We start from the raw sequence: 21036 nt of genomic DNA, 5'->3' as shown, positions 1-21036 counted from the left end.
GGTGTTTCTCTTTTTTTCTTCGAAGAGCCTGGTATGTGCACAATTATTTCAGTAGAACTAAGATTTTTTTGGCTTTTCAACCTCACCAGAAACAGTTGTTGAGAGTCACAAGATGCACCAGCATTAAAACCAAATAATAGCTACTGATCTGCAGCAAAGAACAAAATGTTCTCCAACCCACCGCACCCGCAAGAACCTTCCCAGACATCACAACCTCCAGCTCTGCGTATCTCTGCGGCTGACGCAATTCTTCCGGTGTTTCTGGTTTGGAAAATGTCACATGTTAGAAGGAAAGCAAAAGGCTGTGGGGGAACTGAAGCTGCTGCAGAGTTGCTGTTGTATGAAACAATGATGGGTGACAGTGACTACACGGGACAGTTGGTGTCACAAAACATTTCAGCAAGACAAGAGCTGCCACTCAAGAGCTTCACTTCACCTCCACGACTGCACTTGCTTGTGCTTTTCATGCTGGGAAATCTAAACTTAATGCTAACAAAACAATTTGCTGTTTTGCTGATACGACAAGGTTTTAGCATTAAATCAAAATTTGGTCCTTTATTAGGTATTTTCAGTTCACAAATGGTAACAAAAGTATTACACATCTGAAAAAACACACTAGAGCACTTTTCCAAGTGCTCTTCAAAATACTTCTCCTTTAAAACAGTCTTGCATTATCTTGAGTTTAAATATGCATGTTTCCTGATTTTCATTAGGTTACAGGACTTGTATTACATCACAAATAGGTTTACCTGCAACGCCAGACACTGGTCACTGAAAATACTCCGTCTTTTCAGTTTAGTCCTTGATCTTCACAGGTTGATTAACTGATTTTCTTCTGACTTCTACTATTCTTTGAGTCCCAGAGTACAACAACATTAAAATACACCAAAAATAATAAAAAGTGTACGCAAGAAATAACAGATACGGATACAGGGAATAAATCTGGTAACCTCTGTGGCGGATGCGCTGCAGCACACACAAGAGACAGGATGCCCATCAGGGTTACGGAAAGAAGAAACTGTAAGATAAGGAATGGCATATTAGCTAATGGTGATTTAACACCTCAAACAAATAAGCTTTACTTGGGTGCTCTGTGTTCTTCAACCTATACATAGATGACATTGCATTTTATATATATATATATATATATCGCATTATAGTGCACCTCTACACAGATAGTGTGGCTTTCCCTCTTTCCCTGTTTGGGGCATTATACACAGTTATAGACATAAAACTGGTTTATGCAGATGCTTCAGTAGCACGAATAGCTGCAAGTAATGAGTTATACAAATTAAAACTGCTTACCAGAGTCCTGACAATCTTGGGAAGTGATTTAAACCAAGAAACATATCCCTTCATGGAAAGGGAGAACGGTTTCAGCTGCAGGTCCTCAGCTGAAGTCTTGTCCAATATGGAGAAGGAAGCCCCGCAGAGCAACAGGAACGCTGGCGTTGTCACCGCATAGGCCAGCAGCAGCCCGTCCTTCAGGAGAAGGGGCAACATACTGTTAAAACAGGATTAGCCGCAGAAGTGAGTGCACGTTCTGAGTTACACGCCAAAAAATGTAAAGAGAAGAGGAAAAATAATACATTTCTTTACTAGAATTGGGGAAAATGTGGTTTTAAAATAATGGTTGTAGTGTCCGACTCACCTGAAAGTTGATACAAGTAAAAACCACGTAGCCATAAAAGGGATTTCATTTATGATTAAGCAGACTGGTCTGGAATGAAAAGAGGAAAAGCAGGTCTGCAAACACGGCAGCAACAGCACTTTGTCCCCTCCGCCTTGCAGATGGATGCTGCCCTCCCACCTGTCAGGGGCTGGGCAGAACAAAACCCCGGGAACCAAAGCCCGCACCCCACTGAGCCCCGGCGTGCAAATGTTCTGCCCCACACCGGGCTGCAGCAGGAACTACCAGAGATAACAGAAGCTCTCCAACCACCAGCTGAGCCTCTCTGTCAGGCACGAACGTGTTCAGAGGGCTGCCCCTCCAAATCCTCCCTTACCAAACATTATTTCAGGCACGTGTGAGATTTGCGCTGCCCTCACCTCCTTTGGGGCAGGGGATGGGAAAACAGAGCTTAATGGTTGGTGCTGCAGTCACCCAGTTTAACACCGTGCTCCAGGACGTGCAGCCACAACACCAAGCTGAGTGAAGCAGCACAGCCCCACACGTCTGGATGGTATAATATACTGTCATTCATAAGTTATTCAGAAAAGCAAACGTACAGAGGCTTTAAAATCAGATATATATCTAAGTGAGAAAGCAGCATGTGATAACAAGATGAGGAAAAGAAGATCAAAATATATCCACAGAAAAATCATTTACTTACACTGACACTAGAAGAATAGATTTTTCATGGACTTGAAAGGAGAACAGGAAAAATGACAATGCACAACTAACCTTAGAAAAGGAAATCAGAGGTATATTAGTACATCTGACTGCAATGCAAAGCACCATTTTAGTTTCTCTGCTGGCATTAACTTTACATTAATATATGAGCTAAATGATCTGATTTTTCTAATTAACTGCTACATTTACTCCAGTGCAATTTACAGCTACACAGAGCTGCCTCTGTAACCAGCCACGCATGCAAAAAATACATTGTTTGAGAGTTTACACAGAATTATTCAGAAAACACTTTACATAAAGAGCCCTCACTCTTGCTTAACTTTACTGACAAGAGTATCCCTACCAAATAAACACAATATTCACATACATAAGCCCTGGCAAAGTTTGGTCCTGGTGAGAACTACCCACCTTTTTGACATAATATTTTGCTCATCATCATCATGAGCAGCCCACACACCAAAGTAACCAAACTGTCCTTTTTCCCCACCAAATAAAAACACACTGCAAAATACAAGCCAGTTCTTAGAAAGGATAAATGTTAGTTTTAAGCAATGTTGCAATAAACTCTCAAACAGTACTCACATAAAATTAAAAATAGAAATTATCTTTTAACTCTTGAAACCTTAGGACCAGCTCCATATAATTTTGATTTCAAGGAAAACTGATTTTTGCATCTAAGTCAGGTTAATGTGCTTAAATGCAATTGTATAATATGACTAAGATAAGGCAAATATTTGGGAAAATAGTATCACTGTCTCTTCCCACTGCTAATGAGATTACAATGTCCATCTTGGGACTTTTTCATTGAATTTTGCAGCCAGTGCAGTAAGAAAAAGTAGCACTTTGGAAGCTAAACTAAAAGAGGAGAAATTCCAACTCTATGTGAGGTTTTAATGTGGACAGAATCTTCTCAAGACTCTTCAGAGCAAGATCATAAAAATACAGCATTAATGAAAGAAAACTCAGGCTAAGGGAAAAGTCTGGATTTAAAAGCCGGAATATCCCTTGGATATGTGATAGCAACGCACTTTTTATCTCATCTTTTCAGCAGAAACAGAACGGCATTTAGTGGCACATGCAGCTCTGCACGCTGCAGCAACGGCAAGTGGATATAAAACAAGGAGTAATTAAAAATGTACATTTACCAAAGCAAATTTAAACCCTCGGAGAGAAGGCTGGACAGTCAGTTTTATACAGGTAGGAAGGAGGCTCAGGAACGTTACCGCAAAACTAAAGAATTTTGTAAAAACAAAACACAACGCAGTTTTAATACATGTGCAACTACATCCATGATATCATATAATCACTTTTGAAAACTATCTAAGTTAGGAATTCACTTGTAATATGCAGAAGTATAAAAACACTCAAGGAGACTCAATCACAAGAGCACTGAACAGTCCTCACTGACAGAAGTGCTTTTGGCAAAGGAATAAAGCATTTCCATTAATATTTCAGACCCTGTAAACCTCAACTGGAATTGTTCACGTACTCAAAAAACAGAAGTGTGACCTCTGACTTCTCAGAGCACTAAAAGGGGTAATTCTCTCAAGAGGAAAGCATGCAAATTTTAACTCAGTTTTAACAAAGCAAGCTTAAATCACTATATAAATAAGCAGGAATTTTTTCAGTCATAAATATTGCTAGCAGTACTTGGGGAAACTTCTATCATTTGGGAGAAAAGTACAGTACAGGAAAGAAAACATTTTTTAAACACCACTTTTCATAAAGCTTTGACAAAAATTACTCATTTTGCAAAAATATAATGAAGATAAAAAGCTACCTAAAACACTTCAGTTGTCTTACCTGAGTTTTAGTTGAGTTTGAGGTGATATTATGTTCTTTATCTTTATAAGGACACTGAGACTGCACCAAATATTGGCTACTTTATCCTGGGAAAAAAAAAAAAAAAGGAAAAAGGTAATTAGTGTTAATTACATTCAATTAAATTTACGTTTTTGATAACGGTGGGGCTTGGGAGGTGGGGGATTGGTGGGTTTTTACCATGATACTGCAAAAAGACACCTGTAGATACACATCATATTCTTAGATGTACTTAAAATTATTCTGATCCTCAAAAATGAAACGTTTCAAGGGACTCAAATAAAACATGTTCTAAAATAACCACAAAATGGTTCTTCAGCACAAGAGACTAGTCCTGAACTTGTGAAATCACACATTTTGTGAAAATAAGGCTCAGAAACTCTCTGTCCCTGACTAAATGCTAGCATATATAAATCTTTTTTTCAAATGTAAAGGCATTGGGTATACTGTCACATTTCATTACATCCCCGAATGTATTTAGCTGTGCTTACTGCTTGCTAGCAATGACAGAGTTAACCTCTAATAAATCAAGAAGTCTAAAGACATTAGCAGTTGTGCTAGGATCACTTTCAAAATTAAATTTGTAACTACAGCTATCATGCTCTTGAAACTCATCCCCGAGCAGCTGCTGGAATCACAGCTGTGTAGACAGAACAGCGAGAAAGCCACCAGCACCAACAACTGAGCCATCTTCCTCACGTGCTCACCAGCAATACGGAGTATGCGCTTCAAACCTGCTGAGGATTACAGGCCAACAGAGGGGCTGGCAGCACCAGCAAACACCCAGGACGCCTCCTTAATAGTCAATACGATTTTACAACCATCAGCATTTGTTACTGCTGCTGGAAATGGGAACCAATTCAAAGAACCTGTTCCATGCAGCCCGATATACATTTACTGTACATTGCTTACGTGGACAATTTCTTGTTTTATCTAGATTAGCATCCAGCAAGTCACTCCCCTGATCAACTCAGAAAATATCTGGGCTAATATTAGACTAAAATCCTTAAGTACTTTCGGACTCATTGGTTATTGTTATTTACAGATTTAATTTTTAAACTTGGTACTGAATAAAGTGTGGTGATCAAAACTGTTTATAAATTCCAGGGAATTCCCAAGGAATAGGGTAACTGGGGGGGTTTGGACGGGGGGAGAGAAGGAAGGATGGGGGTTTTTGTTTCTGTTTGTTTGTTTGAGGGTTTGTACTTTAATTTTGAAGTTGAGAATTTGCTTGTAAAAGTGTACTATTAAGACTCCTGTCCTAATTAAGCAAAATAACAGCAACAACTCACTGTTACTTGGGAAATGAGCACCCTTTGGTTTACCAGCGAGACTCCCGTGGCGATAGCATTAGGTAAATGAGGAATTGCTCTGCTGGATCAATGCTGCGGCACTCAGCACCTTGCAGCGTGCAAATGTTGATAGCTTGAGCAAAAGTAAAAGCAGAACTGGCCTAAGGCTTCTGGAAAATATTGCAGAAACTTGCACTGAAAATACAAGGTGGGTCAAAACGGAAGTTCTAGGCTACACCCAAAATACTATTTTAATTTTTTTTTTTTTTTCATAATTAATCCTGTTGAAAATAAGCTGAGCAGAACCAAAGACAGAGACTGAGGCTGTTAACTTTAAGGGTTACATCTTCTGACACTGTCAATTACTATGGAATCTATTTCAATGGAAAAATGTATGGATTGAAGTATGGGTTTGATGATGGGATAAGTGTTGTCTACTCATATAATATCCTGGAAGATGCCAGCTGAGCTGGGGTTAAATACTGGATTAAATAACTGGCAAGAAATGACTGCTGAAGAAGCCATCTCAAATTACTAGTTCTGTGGTGTGTCTCCCACATGAAATCTCTAAAGGTCACAATGAAGGTTTCTCAAGGGATCTAAGAATACAGAACATGTACAGCAGGGCGGGGGAGAAGAAAACATGCATGCCTCAAACAAGCCTCGGTCAATGGGAAAGAGTCTTCTGAGTACTTGCATGATTTGTTCCATGTCGGTACAGAACGGGAGCCAGCACACGGCAAAGGAAATCACCACCGTTCCTGTTATTTTAATTAACAATACTAACCTGCAATCAAGAGAAAAAGCTTATGTCAGAAAAGATGTAACAAAAATGTTGGTAACAAAAGGCAGTTCTTAGTTTATAGTATAAACCTTTTTTTTAAAAGATACAGCATCAAAGGCAACAAATCTAAACAGAAAGAGCTGCCAGTATCAAAGTTTGTCATCCCCAGATTAGTGAGAACAAATCCATGAGAACCACAGAGCTACTGCTGTCAATCAAATCCAGTTGCCCACAGCAGCCCATATTTAATTTAGCTTACAGGACGAAGAGCGCTGAGAAAGGACACCTTAACCAATTTTGCTGTCTGTTCAGTGGAAATATTTAGTGTAAATCTCAACAAGAAATATTTATTTTGCAGGAGAGGAATACATTACAACAAGATAAGTATCTTCCACTAGAAACTAATTCAAAAACGCCCATGTGCAAACAAAGAGAATCCCATTCTCAATGCCAGGCTGCCGCGCTGTATTCTTGAGAAAGATAAAATGGTTTAAAGTCACTTACCCCTTTCCTTTCAGTCCCTTCTTGAAGCACTTTCCAAGTAAATAGCAAAAAAAGGGCAGAGAATGGTAGAGTTCCATCTGCTTATAATTTAAGGCCAAGCAAAACGCCACTGACCCCAAAAGGTCCCAGTCATAAGACAAAGCAAGGACACCCCACAAGGCAAAGCCAAGGCTCACTGAGTTGTATATGTTTTTTTATGTCAAGGACAAGATGCACATCTTAGTAGTGGAAGTCAGCAACGAATGCCCTGAGGGACAAGCATAAAAGAGCACGCAAAAGAGGTTTGTTCACATTAGTTTGAAAAACACGCTGCTAATTGTGACTACACTGTTCAGAGACGGAAATAAATTTACTTCTATTTGAAGTGTAATTTTTATATTTCCAAGGCTTGATTCAAAGCTTGCACAGACAAATCTGCGGACAAATAGCGTGTGTTAATTATACATGTCATGTATATTGAGTCAACCGAGCTTTTGGTGACAGTAAGATACATCAGGGTAAACATTTTATTTCTTGGTATTTACATGATTTAGGATAAACCTTTCAAGAGTCTCTCCTCCAAAATTATATGTGCAGGATACTCAGATACATCAGTATTTAAATTCTATATTATTTAGTTCAAGGACTCCAGGGGATTTTGTGATTCTGTTATACTTGCAATGCGCTCTCATACATGCCAGGCCCCTTAGCTGCTAATACTGTACAAACAATGAATAAGTTACTGAAAGCAATGTTACCTCCTTATGACTTACAGGTTCCCAACTCAGTAGAGTTTGAAGAGACTAAGCTACACTTACTATTAAATAGCAACAGAAGATTAGCTTTGTCTTTTACTGTTATTTTTACACAATGAGAGAAACCAAATAAGAGACACTTGCACTGTCAGAAATTTCACAATATTTTGGTTTCTCTTTGACAATAAAAATACACATTCAGATTGCCTATGTTGTTTTTAGTCCACTCAAATTTCCTACTCAAAATCACCACATATATTTGAAATCTCATCAACAAGCTGTTCTACCAAAGGGCTGGGATCTTGCAGAGATGTGCAGCAGCAGTTAAGGTTAAGTAAATCTATTGACTTCTCGGGAGCTGGTCACAGATAGTGAAGCTATTCATGTTAAGAGTCACAGGAGACTATGCAGAACATCTGTCTGCTTCAACATCTGTGTCATTCCTGCCATGAGGTTTGCTGAACCTTTCTTAAAGATCTTGATGCTGCAGATTCCACAACATCCACAGACAGTCTATTCCAGCATTTCACGGTAATTAAGGTTCAAAAGACTTTTCCTTTCTTTTTTCTTTAATAAATACGCCGTATGGTAACTTCAGAGCCATTACTTCTTACGCTATCCAACACAGGACACATAGAACACATTATTACCTTCCTCTTTATACATCTCTTACATATTAGAAAACTGTAACTCTGTGCCTTCTTCTGACCACCTGAGATGAATTGCATTCATTCTCATTCCCCATTTTTATAAGTGATGTCTCCAGATGATCTACATCTTTAAAGAGTCAGGCCAAAAATAGAATTTCAGAATTCCTGAACTCTAACTCAAATATCCAATAGCACCATGATATTTTTTCCTTCAAAATCTGCCTTCCAAGATATATCATCTTGCAAGTTCACCGTGCACACTCTTGGAAGAAAACCACAAGTTAGCAAATAGATTGTCAAAGCTTGATTTAGTAGATGCTGAGATTTAATATCTCCTTGGAATATTTAAATATCTATATTTATCACAACTCCAGGGTCGCGTCCCTCTGGTTCAACAGCACTGAGCAGCACAGCCTGGAGTAGTCAACTAACAGCATCTGCTTTTTCATGTGCAAAACAAGTATAAAACCAGAAATCTTATTAAAAAATACCTGTGAAGGTATCTGCCACCAATATTGACTAGTAAACTCTGACGGCCTAACTCATATTAAATGCCTAGCTTTTAAATGGTTTGGCATTAACGGAAGTGAATCCATTCTCAAGTACTTGTAAATGCACGACACAATGGCACATTTTATACAACTGAGCATTCTACACAACTACACTTGACATGCTCCTCTGCCATCTCAAGATCTGATGTGATTCTCTCTCCAAACACAAATCACAGGGGCACAAGCCATCCTTCTTTTCACTGTCATAGCACCATTGACGTTTTCTACAATAAAGCAACTGACAGAAATATGAGTCTGAGGCACGGAAAAAAATGCTGTTCATCTATGGATTGACTTGTCCCAATATCAACTATTTCTCTCCAATATATTTCAGACTTATGGTTTTCTCTAATATCTCTGCTTTGGGGCAGGCAGAAGCCCCTCAGATGACTTTGTATACAAAAGTAACATTCTGCCCAGCTAAAGACAAGTACAAAACAACAGTGTTCGTAAATTAAAAACTCATTTCACTGCAGAACAAGGATACTGGAAGTGCCCATGGTCAATAAGAATGAGGCCTGGATAAAGCAGTATACAGAGAGCACTGGAAACCTGGAAAGAAGGACCAAAAAAAAAAAAGAGGAGAAAATTATTATTTCTAAGTTAGATACCAGACAGAGGAACTTCCACTACTACTCCAGTACAAAAAAATGCCCCTCCATGGTGCATCCTACACTTAGGAATCTACTTTACAAGTAATATTCTGACGGTAATATTTTGAGGAATAAAAAAGGATAAAGACTTTCCATAAATAAGAAAATATTTAATGGAGACCAGCCTGCCCTTTGCCAACCAGCTCAAAGACCACACACACCCATCTTAAAGCTTGGAACCAATCCAAAAATCAGAAGACTTATCATTCCAAAATGTTTTGGTTCTCCCATTAGGAGTGTGTGCAAAGCAGTTCCTAAATTCCCCCACATTACAGTACAAATCTGTGGTTTACTATCCAAATAATAAATTCAGAAATAACTGAAATTCAGGAGTTCATAGCTACTAAACTTCAGAGAGTCTTGTTATTGTCATTGAAAGCATTACAATAATTGCTCTAAGTTAATGGCTTTTAAAATCTTTTTAACTAAAAAGCCTTTAATACGAGATACTGACTGTCATTAGTTGTAAGTCAATTGAAGCCACTGTGGTGTTCCATACATTAATTAACTCTCATTCTGTTACATTTCTACCCTGTTTTAATAGTACGTTTTCTTTGGTTTTTTTTAATTTACACACACACCAGATACTTGCCTTCTTTTTAGTAGATGTTTCTTTCAAGGAAAAACAATAGAAAATAACTGCAGGAATATAAACCAGCAAATCAGCAACAAACACTGAAAAATAAAAATCAACTTTACGTTAGGCTTCTCCCACATACCTCATTTTAATGCTACTCAAGTTGCATAGTTTCATCTGGATGATGAATCTTAGACTCTGCTTACAGTTTTAACTTCTTAATGCTCCACATCTTGGTTGTATTTGGTGTAAAAAACCTAGGATGATAGTAACTACCCAGCGTTAGAGCAAGACTAGTTGCCTACATTTTGAATATGCATCTGTATATTTTGAATATTGCATCTGCAGCCCCACTGAAACCTTCACTTTAATCATTCAACTCAACTGAACTTGACTGTAGTTTCAGTTGAACGTGATTTTCTATTGTCTTACATTGCACTACAGTATGTTTCATTGTTTTAGAGGTAGCTCAGCTTTGGCAGTTACACCCAAGATAGTTTTTTTTCAATTGGACAGGCAAATAAACATGAAAATATCAGAAAGTCCTTCATTAGAATAAACTGGGTAGTTCCACTTCAAAGGACAAAAAGAAAGAGGTCTACAGAATTTGATCTTGTTAATGTTTCTAATGCTATCATTTCTGATGTCCCAAAGCTGCTGCTTCCACATGTTCAGCTGTTTTGGCTTCTGGCACAGCCTCAGTCAAGAAGGGAGCACTCTCTAGTTCCTCGCATGCCGAAAGGAGAGAAGGCATTCTTAATTCTCAAAAGAAATCAACTATGACTAGATCCAGTCAAGTTGTTTGATGGAACAGATAGTCTGAAGACACAAGTAATTAAGAAGCTCTAGATTAGAACGATCTCCAGTGTATCTGTGTGAATTACTAGTGATGTGGATAAATAGACTCAAACTAGTTCTTTGGCTCTGATCATCTTCCTACAGCAAATACATGGAAGAGGGTCGATAAGAACACAGAACCGGCAGGTTCACCTGCACAGAATTATGTCAACTCCCACTCGTGCTAAAACTACCAGGTAAATTATTCTTGAGCCCATCTTAAGAGTCTGAGAAAAATCTCAGATTGTTTCTATAAACCACTTTCAGAAAATGTGCGATTATTCCAAAAGGGAAAATATGCTTTGGATGTCATGGGTTTTGGAAGAAAACACTCAAAGACATCAGTTATTCAGCAAGAAATCATTTTGCAGGCTTAAGCCAAATATACCCAAGGCGTTAGCAAAACAAATACACTGACACTGAAAATAAAGGTGTAATATCAACTGCTGACATTGACCATTCTGAATTATTTTAATGCATTCTTCTAATGGCTGTTGTTAGAAAGTTTATCAGTTCTCCTAGATCCATTGGTGGTTTGTCAAGTGAGTTAATTTCAAAATTAATAAAGAACATTACAAGGGTAATTAAGTTCTAGTGATTTTTTTTTCAATTCAATCAATTACTAGAGACCAGACTGTGAGGTTTGCGAAGTACAGAAAAGCTATTGATGAACAACAAATTCTGCTGTTGCAATCAGAAAGCATTTTGTGGAACTCTACTGTTCTGAAAAGCAAAAGATAGATTTAAAATGAAAAAAATGAAAAGAATGAAAAAAGGTTAATATGGCATCTGCCATTGCCTAAAGAGTTCACGGACCACATTATTTGCTGTCCTACTGATGCAGCTACTGAACTAAATTATCTACAATTTTTTGTTTTATCCTTTTCGTTGCAGAGGCAGTTGAAAATAATCAAATAGTCAGAAGGGTGATCACAGGAAGATGAATTTAGTATAAAAGTGGTAAAATACACTTTTATTTTTTTGTTAACGTAAGTTTATCTCTAGAATGTGGTGACCATTTGAAAGGAAAGGGACATCTTTAAGATATCAAGTATCTCCCCCTTTCAGATAAAGTATACAGCTCACAATAAAGATCCCTGAGACCTCAAAAGGCTGTTGAAGTCAGTAAATGCCAGTCTACGTGCAAAACAATTTTACAATAAAAACCAAGCTAAGCTGAAAATGAAAAGCATATTTATCAAAAGGGAAGGGAAGACCACAGTACTTTTGAAATTAAAAAATGGGTCTATGCTAAAAAAAAAAAAAAAAAAAAGTAGCTTTGTTTTAGAGTTTTTACTGGGTCAAATGGGTTGAAAACTTCTTTGTATATTTTATATTTATCAGCATCACAAATAATGGCAGAAGAAAGAAGAACACGGGAGTTTGGTTCACAAGTGGACCTGCAAAGCTACCCCAGTCAAAGAACTGAGAATAAACTGGTGAAGACAGAGAAGCTGCTTGATATTAAACAAGCGAAATTAGCAAGCAAGACAAATCTGTACTATCATGCTAAGGAAATATAATTTTCCTACCTGTTGTACGCATAAATAACTTATGCGGCTGACTCTCATACCCCTGAGATGTGTGCAGAGCAATCCAATCAGGATTTATTAACTTTGCGCTGTAAAACAAAGTACAGACACATCAAAATGTAGACAGTTCTCATTTCCCTTTACACTCCTCTCAGCAATAAAGATGACATGCACAGGAGCATATTCCAAGAATTAAGATGAATGGAAGAAATATTTCAAAGAGCAATAGTGATCAATGAAAGATTTTCCTCACCACTAGATCAACTTACATTATAGACTTCAGCTGCTATTTCACAATTAAGAAAAAAAAAAACAAACAAAAACTATATTTGAAAACAGTAAAAATGGAATACAATATTTATTAGGATAAGATAACCACCTTCAGTCTAGTTCCACTGACTTTAAAAAAAACAATTGTAAATACCTTTCATACTCAAGTATTAAATATAAACCATTTACAGTTCACATAGATGCCCCACATAACTCTGCCTGTGCACTTTAACCTACATTCTTATTCCATAAGTCCCATTCCAACAGCAGTAAAGCCCTTGTGGAAAAAGTATTCCAATAACAGAATTCTATTTACATGATATCCAGTCATCAAATGTCACTTGGGCTCTCAATACAAGAGAGGTTCCCAATGCAATGCACCCAATTCCTACAGCACATTTCTCTGCACATCACTGAGCCAACACTGGCTTATAGACAAAGTTAAACATCTAAGTCACAGCTAAATCTGCAAAACTTTAAGGACCTGGCAAAAAGTAGAATGTATCCCTTTGATCCCCCTTGCAATACTTACAAGACAGAAAAATAAGAGTGTTAGTTTTAAGCAATAGGGATAAAAATAAAATCTATTTCCCTAGCTTTAAGTAGCAAACAATACTTTCCACTTCATCAGCTGCCAAAAAAAAAAAAAAAAAAAAGGTGAATTTGGTGGTTTGTATTTGTAAATATTTAAAATAATTAACTTACATGTAAGCACACAGAAGACTATGATAGGCAGTAAGAGGTGGATAATCAAGTCCCCAGTACAGTAGGTTATTATCGCTCGTATTGAAGTACCTAAAAAAAGAATAATAACAACAATAAAGAAGGATCTACACTTCCAGCTTTGTTTCAGACCAAGGAAAAGACTGAATATTAAACCAAATATTTTTATCAATATATTCAAAATCCAATATAGAAGTTAGCAACTTCTGTATCTGTTTTATTTTACTCCACACGAAAAGAACTCAAGCAACAAAACAAAAGCAAAATTGATTCAGGATACACTCACTTGTGTTTGCAAAACATATTAAAAGCAGCTGCTAGTGCTTACTTACCTGGAGAGGAATAATTCTGGATGTGAACAGAACTGGACAAAACCCCAAATACTAAGACAAAGCCTGCACAAAAATGCTCTACACATCTGCTGTGGCTCTGGATTTGTTTACAAGGTAGGCTTTGCAGGTCCTCACCTCCCTCTACAAACCCAACCTACATTTTTCATGCATGTCAATTATTCCAGAAGATAGCAGCCAATTTGCCAAACAAAATAAATAAGAACAATGCAACTAAAAGGAAATTTCAAAAGAAATTATTTTCCTTATATTAATCCTAGATTTCTTTTTTCTGGACTTCGACAGCCCGTTCAATATTTGACAATGACTTCTAAAGAGTTAAACTATATCTGCTACTCTTTTAGACTGTAATGTAGGAAAGTTGTGAATTGCTTCTTAACAGACCTTGATATGAAAGTTCTGAAAAACCATCAGTTGAAGTCATACTGCTGGGAAGCAACTGGCATGGAAAAGGGTGGCATAAAGATATTACGCAGACAAACAAAAAGCAGCAGAGGGCTGGAAGAAAACTGCCACAGCAGGCGTCCCTGTAAAATTGTGATGGCACAAATGTAGGAGTCAGGGCTAAAAAGTTCCTTAGAAGGCAAGACCAAGTTAGCAGAGCAACACCCCCTAAATAGTCAACACAAGGTCACAAACCTCAATCAGACACATCAGCCACAAACACTTCACCTGGTTCTACCTCAAAACTCAGGCAGACCATGGGAGAGAAGGAAAAGGATTTTCCCATTTGTAATTACATTGCACTGGTATTTCTATGGAAGGCTGGCAGCTGTTAAAACTAAGTCACCTCTTCCAAATAAGAGACAAAAGGCTTTATCCAAGGAAAACAGAAGTTACAAAAATAAGGCATCAGACCCTTTATATCTTAGAGTGAATCAGACTGGCTGTAGTCTATTCTAACTGCCAAGGGGCAAGCTCTTGGCTTTTCCAGGTCCACTCTTCAAAGGCAGCCAATTTTTGACATTTATTACAGTAAATGATATTTCTTGAATTCCTTATGAGCTGCCTGAAGTATCTTATGAACTGATGATGAATCATATTTCTTTCAGTTGCATCTCTGCTTCTTATCTTGCAATTCAAGATTGTTCATGCCAAGGCAGTTCAGATTCTTTGTGCAGACTATAATAAACTGCAACTTAGTAGTAAACTTTCCAGTTTTGTTTGTTTGTTCCTTTAATGTTTACCTTCCACAAACTCATAGTTTCAACAGAAAAAAAAAAAAAATACCTATACCCAGTAATATTTAGCAAAAAGGCCTTCAGTTTTAATTAGCAGTATAATAAGAAAGTAGCCTTAAATAATTAATGTCAAGGCTCTAAAGAATAATATAAAAATAAATAAATAAATAAATAAATAAATAAATAAATAAATAAATTCTGGTTTCTGGCTCAGAGAAATCTCACACAAGGAAACTAAGTACAAACCATACCACCGTTCACTGCAGAAGGGGTGTTTCGATTTTTGGGGGGGGTTGTTGGGGTTTTTTTGTTTGTGGGGGTTTTTGTTTTCTGGGTTTTTTTTTTAATAAATCTTTGGTTTGGATCAGAGAAAATAAGCATGAAGAATGCAGCTGCATTACTCATACGTGCCTGTGAACATTGACAACTGAGTCTGAAAAGATAAAGCAATCTTACAAGACTATGTCCTCAAAGAGCTATTCTCTGTATTTACCTGGACAAATTAGCAGCTTGTTGCACAGACAGCTTTTCTAAACACTAAACAAATAACAGCACTAGAGATTATTAGAATCTCAACTTCATATTTGAACACTATTTTCACATACTGGAGCATAACATCTTTCCACACTGTGTATTTCTATAGTACAGAAAGGAAAAGACAGTTCAGTATCCAGAATGTAATCCCTTGCGTGTCTGCTGGGATGTTCTTTTCCAAACGCCCAAGACTGCATATGACTTCACTGTACGAGAAAGTCAATTCTCAAAGCAGATCCGATTCAAAAAACTTCTGTTGTAAAGAAAATGAAGAGCAAATACAAGACAACCGAGATGCCCAACTGGCAGCCTGCAGACTAAACCCACCCTGCAATACAGTTTCATCTGGCCCCTGGATACACCCAAATATGACTATCGTAACTCTTCATTTTAAGTACATATAGTTCCGCATAGCGGAGTGGATCAAAGCTGCCAACTCTATTTTTATGTCAGCTCTGCATTATCGCAACTCTGGCACAATGAGGCGTTTGGATATCCCAGAAAAATGCAGAAGAGAAATTATAATACGGATACAATGGGATGATCTGAAGTCACAATAGAGAGTCATCTGCAAGTTCCCCAGAGCACTATACTTTTAGAATTTGCCCCACATCTATTTACAGAAACACAACTGAATTCATATTTTATTCTGTCATATCAGTCTGTTCCCCAACAGACAAACAGAATGCCACCATGCCCATTGGAAGATGACTTGGAGTTCCCATATATTCTAATTTGTGTTGTAGCACATATATGGACTATATAATTTTTACTGTTCCATGCAAACTCTAAGGAATATTAGGAATGACATAGAAATAAATAAAACATTTGGAATAATTTTCCTAGTGTTTTAAGTGATCTGTACAAATCAAGTCCACTATCCTACATATAGATTCCAGACACCCACGTTTCAAAATCTATATTAAGAACATGAGTGTGTACAATGAACTTGCAGGTGTAAAAAACAACCAGTGCCTCCAGCACAAGAATTAAAGTCTTTGCACTTACTGGAATGACCCTGTGTTTTAGTTTAGAGAAGATCAGCAGAGTTCATTTTGATTTTGTCAGTGCTGATAATCATAAGAGGTTTCATGCATTGCAGAATTGGAACTCAGGAAGCTGATTTTTTTTCTCGATACCAGGAGAACAAGCTTTTCTATGATCTCTCATATAAGTCTGCTAAAAAATTGATTCTTGATCTTTCCAGTCAATTCAGAACAAAGCCAGAGCCTCACAACAGAGAGATCTACCAGGCATTTTGTTATACAAGCTCACAGCTAGCAAGTTGCACTTCCAAATTTTAGGGTTTTTTTTCTTTTTTGCAAAGAAAATGCTACCTCAGCCTAAAAACAGGGTGACACTATATTACTACAAAAAGGTTCTGAGAATAGTTCAGAAAACAGTAGATAATATTGCAGAGAGCTTAAAGGTATACTAAAGTAACACACAAAGCAAAGTTTCTTTACATTTACCCCTTTGTAACCTGAACTACAACTGCACTACGTACCACTGCCTGATGGGTAAATTGTAAGTAACTTCTTGCCAGTGTCTCTGAGCTTCATAGTCTCCATACATAGGTGGCTTTCCTGCACCTAAAAAGAGATGACAGAGTATTAATGAATTTATTCTGTTTATGCAGATTTCTTTTTCTCCAGATCTGTATTTGCATATTAATATATTACTTATTTCACTCTCCATTCCTCTGTGATATTTGAAAACAAAATAGAAACCTCATCTGCGATGCAGTCTAAAAGGGGGAAAAAAAAAAAAGCTATGCATTCTTTTGGCTTTCTGGATATTTCTGCAATAAGCATTTATCAAGATATTCCACTGTGAAGAATTGCTTCCTCAACTGACAGAAAAAAAATCATTTCCAAGTGCAGATGAAAAATGTGGCACTTTCTCCGAAATAAGAAAATGTACATCTTATCCTGATTTCACGTGAACTACTACACTTCCTTAGTATATAATAATTCACAATGTTCTCACTTGTGTTTCAGCCATGTTGTTGTATCTTGCTATTAAAATTAAAAACCAGCCTTATTTTTTAATATACTTCGACCTCAGACCTGCTCAAAGTCCCCCAGTCCCTCTCCCTTTCCTCTGTTGCCTGCTTTGCAACACTAGCAAGGACACTGCATCTGTCCCTTTCCCCACGATGCTTCATAAAGAGTTAAGATAAGGTATTTACTAAACCGGGCCATTCAGTACACAGAATAGATTTAGCAGAATTTTTTCTTGTAATCTACAAAGCCTTCTAAGTAATAACTGCTCCATTTCGGTTTACAGGAATTCTCTCACACATTTTTCAACTCTGTGTTATATAGCAGTTCTGCAAAGTGAATTATGTTAAAGGACACATTTCACACATGCATACATCAGTCTCTTGGGGATTTTTTTTTTTAATTCACAGAAAAAAAAATAAAAGCTTTATCAATGCAAATATTTCAGGTGTCAACTCATAAACAATTCCCTCAACATAAGCCCAACTCTGATCTAGGTAGTATGTTAAGTATCTTTATCAGAGATTATTTACTTCTACTAATCTGCACTTATTGAGAACAGAAACTGAACTGATAGTACCTCCAGTAAAATATTGACACTAGTCAGACAGAGATTTAAGAGTTTCTTTAAAATATAGGAAAGCCATCTATAACTTTTTCACATGATCTATGCTTGTGGGAGTCACACAAGCTCAGATATGTACTATTTATCCCTGGGTAGTGGAGAGAACAGATTATCTCCACTAATTTATTCCCAGGTAGCACAGAGAGTAGATTATCTCCGCTATACGACACACTAAAAGTTTCCCAAATAATTGAGGTCACTTGAGAATCAGAGTCATATCAGTATCCATCCTGTAGCTATAAATCTAGCGGAACAAAGAACCTGTCATAGGATTACATAAATACAAAAATAGGTGTTATTCCAGTTTTAGAATGTGCTATACGTGTGTGTATGTACACATATATATATTAATATATAAACACATATTTCAGATTCTCCCCTTAAAAAAAAAAAAAAAGAAAAAAGAAAATTATATCAATTGGCTTCAGAATGGCCAAAAGAGATCTTAATCCAAAGGTTTGATTACATCAAGCCAAATGCAGAGACTGATGACACATCAGTTTGAATAAGCATATTTAATTTACATCTATGGTAAGCATCAAATATACAGCCAAACAATTCAGAATCAATAAAAGTGGAGTATAATATTTTTAAAGTGTCACAAATACTTTAAAGTGGTCTTATTCAGTTTTATTGTTACCTAGAAACAGACATCTTTAAGGGCCTGAAGCTGCCTTTCAACACAGGTATTTATCTTCTACTCATTAAACAGGAATTTGACCATGCATTTAAAAAAATTATGCATTAATCTATGAAGTCTAATTTTTCCCCAATAATTCTCCGAGACCAACTAATCTAAGGCCATCGTAAATGGTAAACTTCCAAAACTAGGAATTAGTTATCTGCTTTCTCACCATCATGACCGTAATCCCAGAGGCAGATCCAAAAGCGTGCTAGATGGCAAGCAACAGAATTGAAACTACAGAGCAAATCAACACTGCACAGTCCGCGGGGGCAAAATTAACCCCCTCACTTCTGGCCATCCACACCATGCATGGTTTCAGGCTGTGATGACTGAGCATTTCTACCAGGCTCTGCTTCAGAGAATGACAACTACTTCTAATCCTTTGCTCAATTCTATCTCATGGAGCAGCAGTGAACGCAGAAAACAGGACTGTGTCAGTTTAAATATTACCCTGTCCCATTTTTTTTTTCTTGCTCCTGTCATTAAAGGTTTATTACATCTGAAGGAAATCAAAGCATAAAAAGTTTCCAGTGTACCTATGCACTTGACAGCTCTTCTTAACATTCAGGTTTTCTTTTTTTCCCAACCAGCCAGTGCTCGAAGTTAAGCACACGCTTTAATAATTTGCTGGGTTGGATCAGACTGAGCTTTTGCTATTCCAAAAGAAGTTACATGATTGTTCTGTATGAAACAAGATTTTAAAAATGTTATTTTAGTTCGGGTATTTTTTTAAGACTCTCTTTCAAAATATTGATTGGTTAGAAATTAAATCAACTTTTTAAAAAGTCTAGTTAGCAAGGTAATTGTAAATACTTGCACTGCAACAGAAATTTAGGATTGTGTGACAAGAGACATGGTGTTTGTTTTTCTGCCTGTAGATAGATAGAAGAGAGCCTCGGTTACCTATAGAACAGGTCTCTTATGATGGCATTTTCAGAAAGCAAATTCAAAATAAGACAGCTGTGTAAGAAGGTATGCATGCAACTTGTTGGCAAGCAAATTCCTGCAAGTAAATGAAACCCAGGAGTTACCAGTTTAAAATCCCTAGAATACTACTGAGCAGCTCCAGCGACTCAGGGGATGAGGTTCCCAATTGCCTTCACAGAAAATCAGAGCTGAATTTGACTGAGCTTATGATTCTTTCAGCTGATGGGAACTGAAAGTAATGACTCATTAAAAAAAAAAGAATTGCAGAGAGCAAGCTTTGTGAAAACTTATGCTAACTGTAGGAATGGCATTGAGAAGTTTGGAAAAAACTTCCTAGTTCTTTGCAAGCATTATGAGACAGGGAGGAGAAAAACTCATCTTATTAAAAGAATATAGCTCTAGCTCACACTGTAAACAACCTGAAGGAAGTATTGCTACAACACAGAGCATAATCACTCACTGCACATCACTTTTATACCATCTTCATTATCACCAGTACAGTTTTATCTAAATATAAATCAAGGCTATATCTGTTATGGAACTTAAAGGACAAGATTTTTTAAAATGTACAATTGGACTGCAGTAATATTCTGCAGCTACTGAAACAACAAAGACACAGATGTGAACTGCCAGCTGTTCTTTGGCTCCTCCTAAAATATTACTGACTATCACCCCCCAACAGCCAAAAAAAAAGTTGTGGTGGGTTTTTTCAGAATTTTGTTCCAAGCGGCTGTGACATTAATCATCGCACACTTCAGAAAAATATGAACAAGGTATTACAAGAACCTTATGGAAACAGGCACTAAAATTGACAATACTTGAAACAACACATTGCTTCCTATTTATGATTTTACATGCAAGTTTATTTTAATTTATCACAAGCTGCATAATTCACCTTCATGTGGTTGTTTTATGGACCGTGCACATGTATTACCTGAATAAGAACCAAGCGATACAGTCCAGCGTACAATAAGTGCTAGTAAAACAGTAATTGTCATTAAGCTCCACTTCTCCATAGCTGGTCTTTGTAATAAGCCAAAAGGTACCTGAAAAAAACACCATAAACATCACTCCAACAATGTCCATGATTTTATTCCTTAGGCATTTAACGGCACTACTGACAGTTCCGGATTTCCCCCCAACCAGCATCATTCTGTTCCTGCCCTGTGTCTGGAAGCATGCTCCAACCAGGAGGGGTTTGCAGTACTCAAGAATTTCTAATCACGAAGCCAAAGGCTGCCCAGAAGCAATTTCTCCCACTTGTGAGCTAGACGCTGAAAAGGCATCTGAGAAAATGCATAAAAGCAACAGCAAGAAGGTAAAAAATTTCAAACAACTTAAGAGAATTCAGATACTAGATCGACACTGCGCTGTACATACACATCCATCCTTAAGCATCACCTTAATAAGCTCCACACAATTTGTTACACAAACACGTAGCATGTTTTAT

At 37.2% G+C, this 21036-nt stretch overlaps 1 protein-coding gene across 1 annotated transcript; it reads right to left on the bottom strand.

Moving 5' to 3' along the window:
* Positions 1-820: 820 nt before the first annotated feature.
* Positions 821-20607, bottom strand: ALG6 (ALG6 alpha-1,3-glucosyltransferase; the record flags this gene model as incomplete). Its single annotated transcript, XM_080348795.1, has 14 exons — positions 20521-20607; positions 16854-16938; positions 13264-13353; positions 12289-12377; positions 9935-10017; positions 9177-9241; positions 6755-6940; positions 6118-6253; positions 4157-4242; positions 3499-3583; positions 2334-2404; positions 1652-1720; positions 1306-1504; positions 821-1018 (listed from the first exon to the last, which is right to left on the bottom strand). The coding sequence occupies exons 1-14, from the start codon at positions 20600-20602 to the stop codon at positions 821-823; spliced, it is 1524 nt and encodes a 507-aa protein (XP_080204921.1). The 5' UTR covers positions 20603-20607.
* Positions 20608-21036: the final 429 nt, after the last annotated feature.

Source organism: Nesoenas mayeri (assembly GCF_963082525.1).
Source record: "Nesoenas mayeri genome assembly, chromosome: 8".
Classification (NCBI taxonomy): domain Eukaryota; kingdom Metazoa; phylum Chordata; class Aves; order Columbiformes; family Columbidae; genus Nesoenas; species Nesoenas mayeri.
The sequence above is the reverse complement of the archived record's forward strand: the minus strand, read 5'-3'. Positions and strand labels throughout refer to the sequence as shown.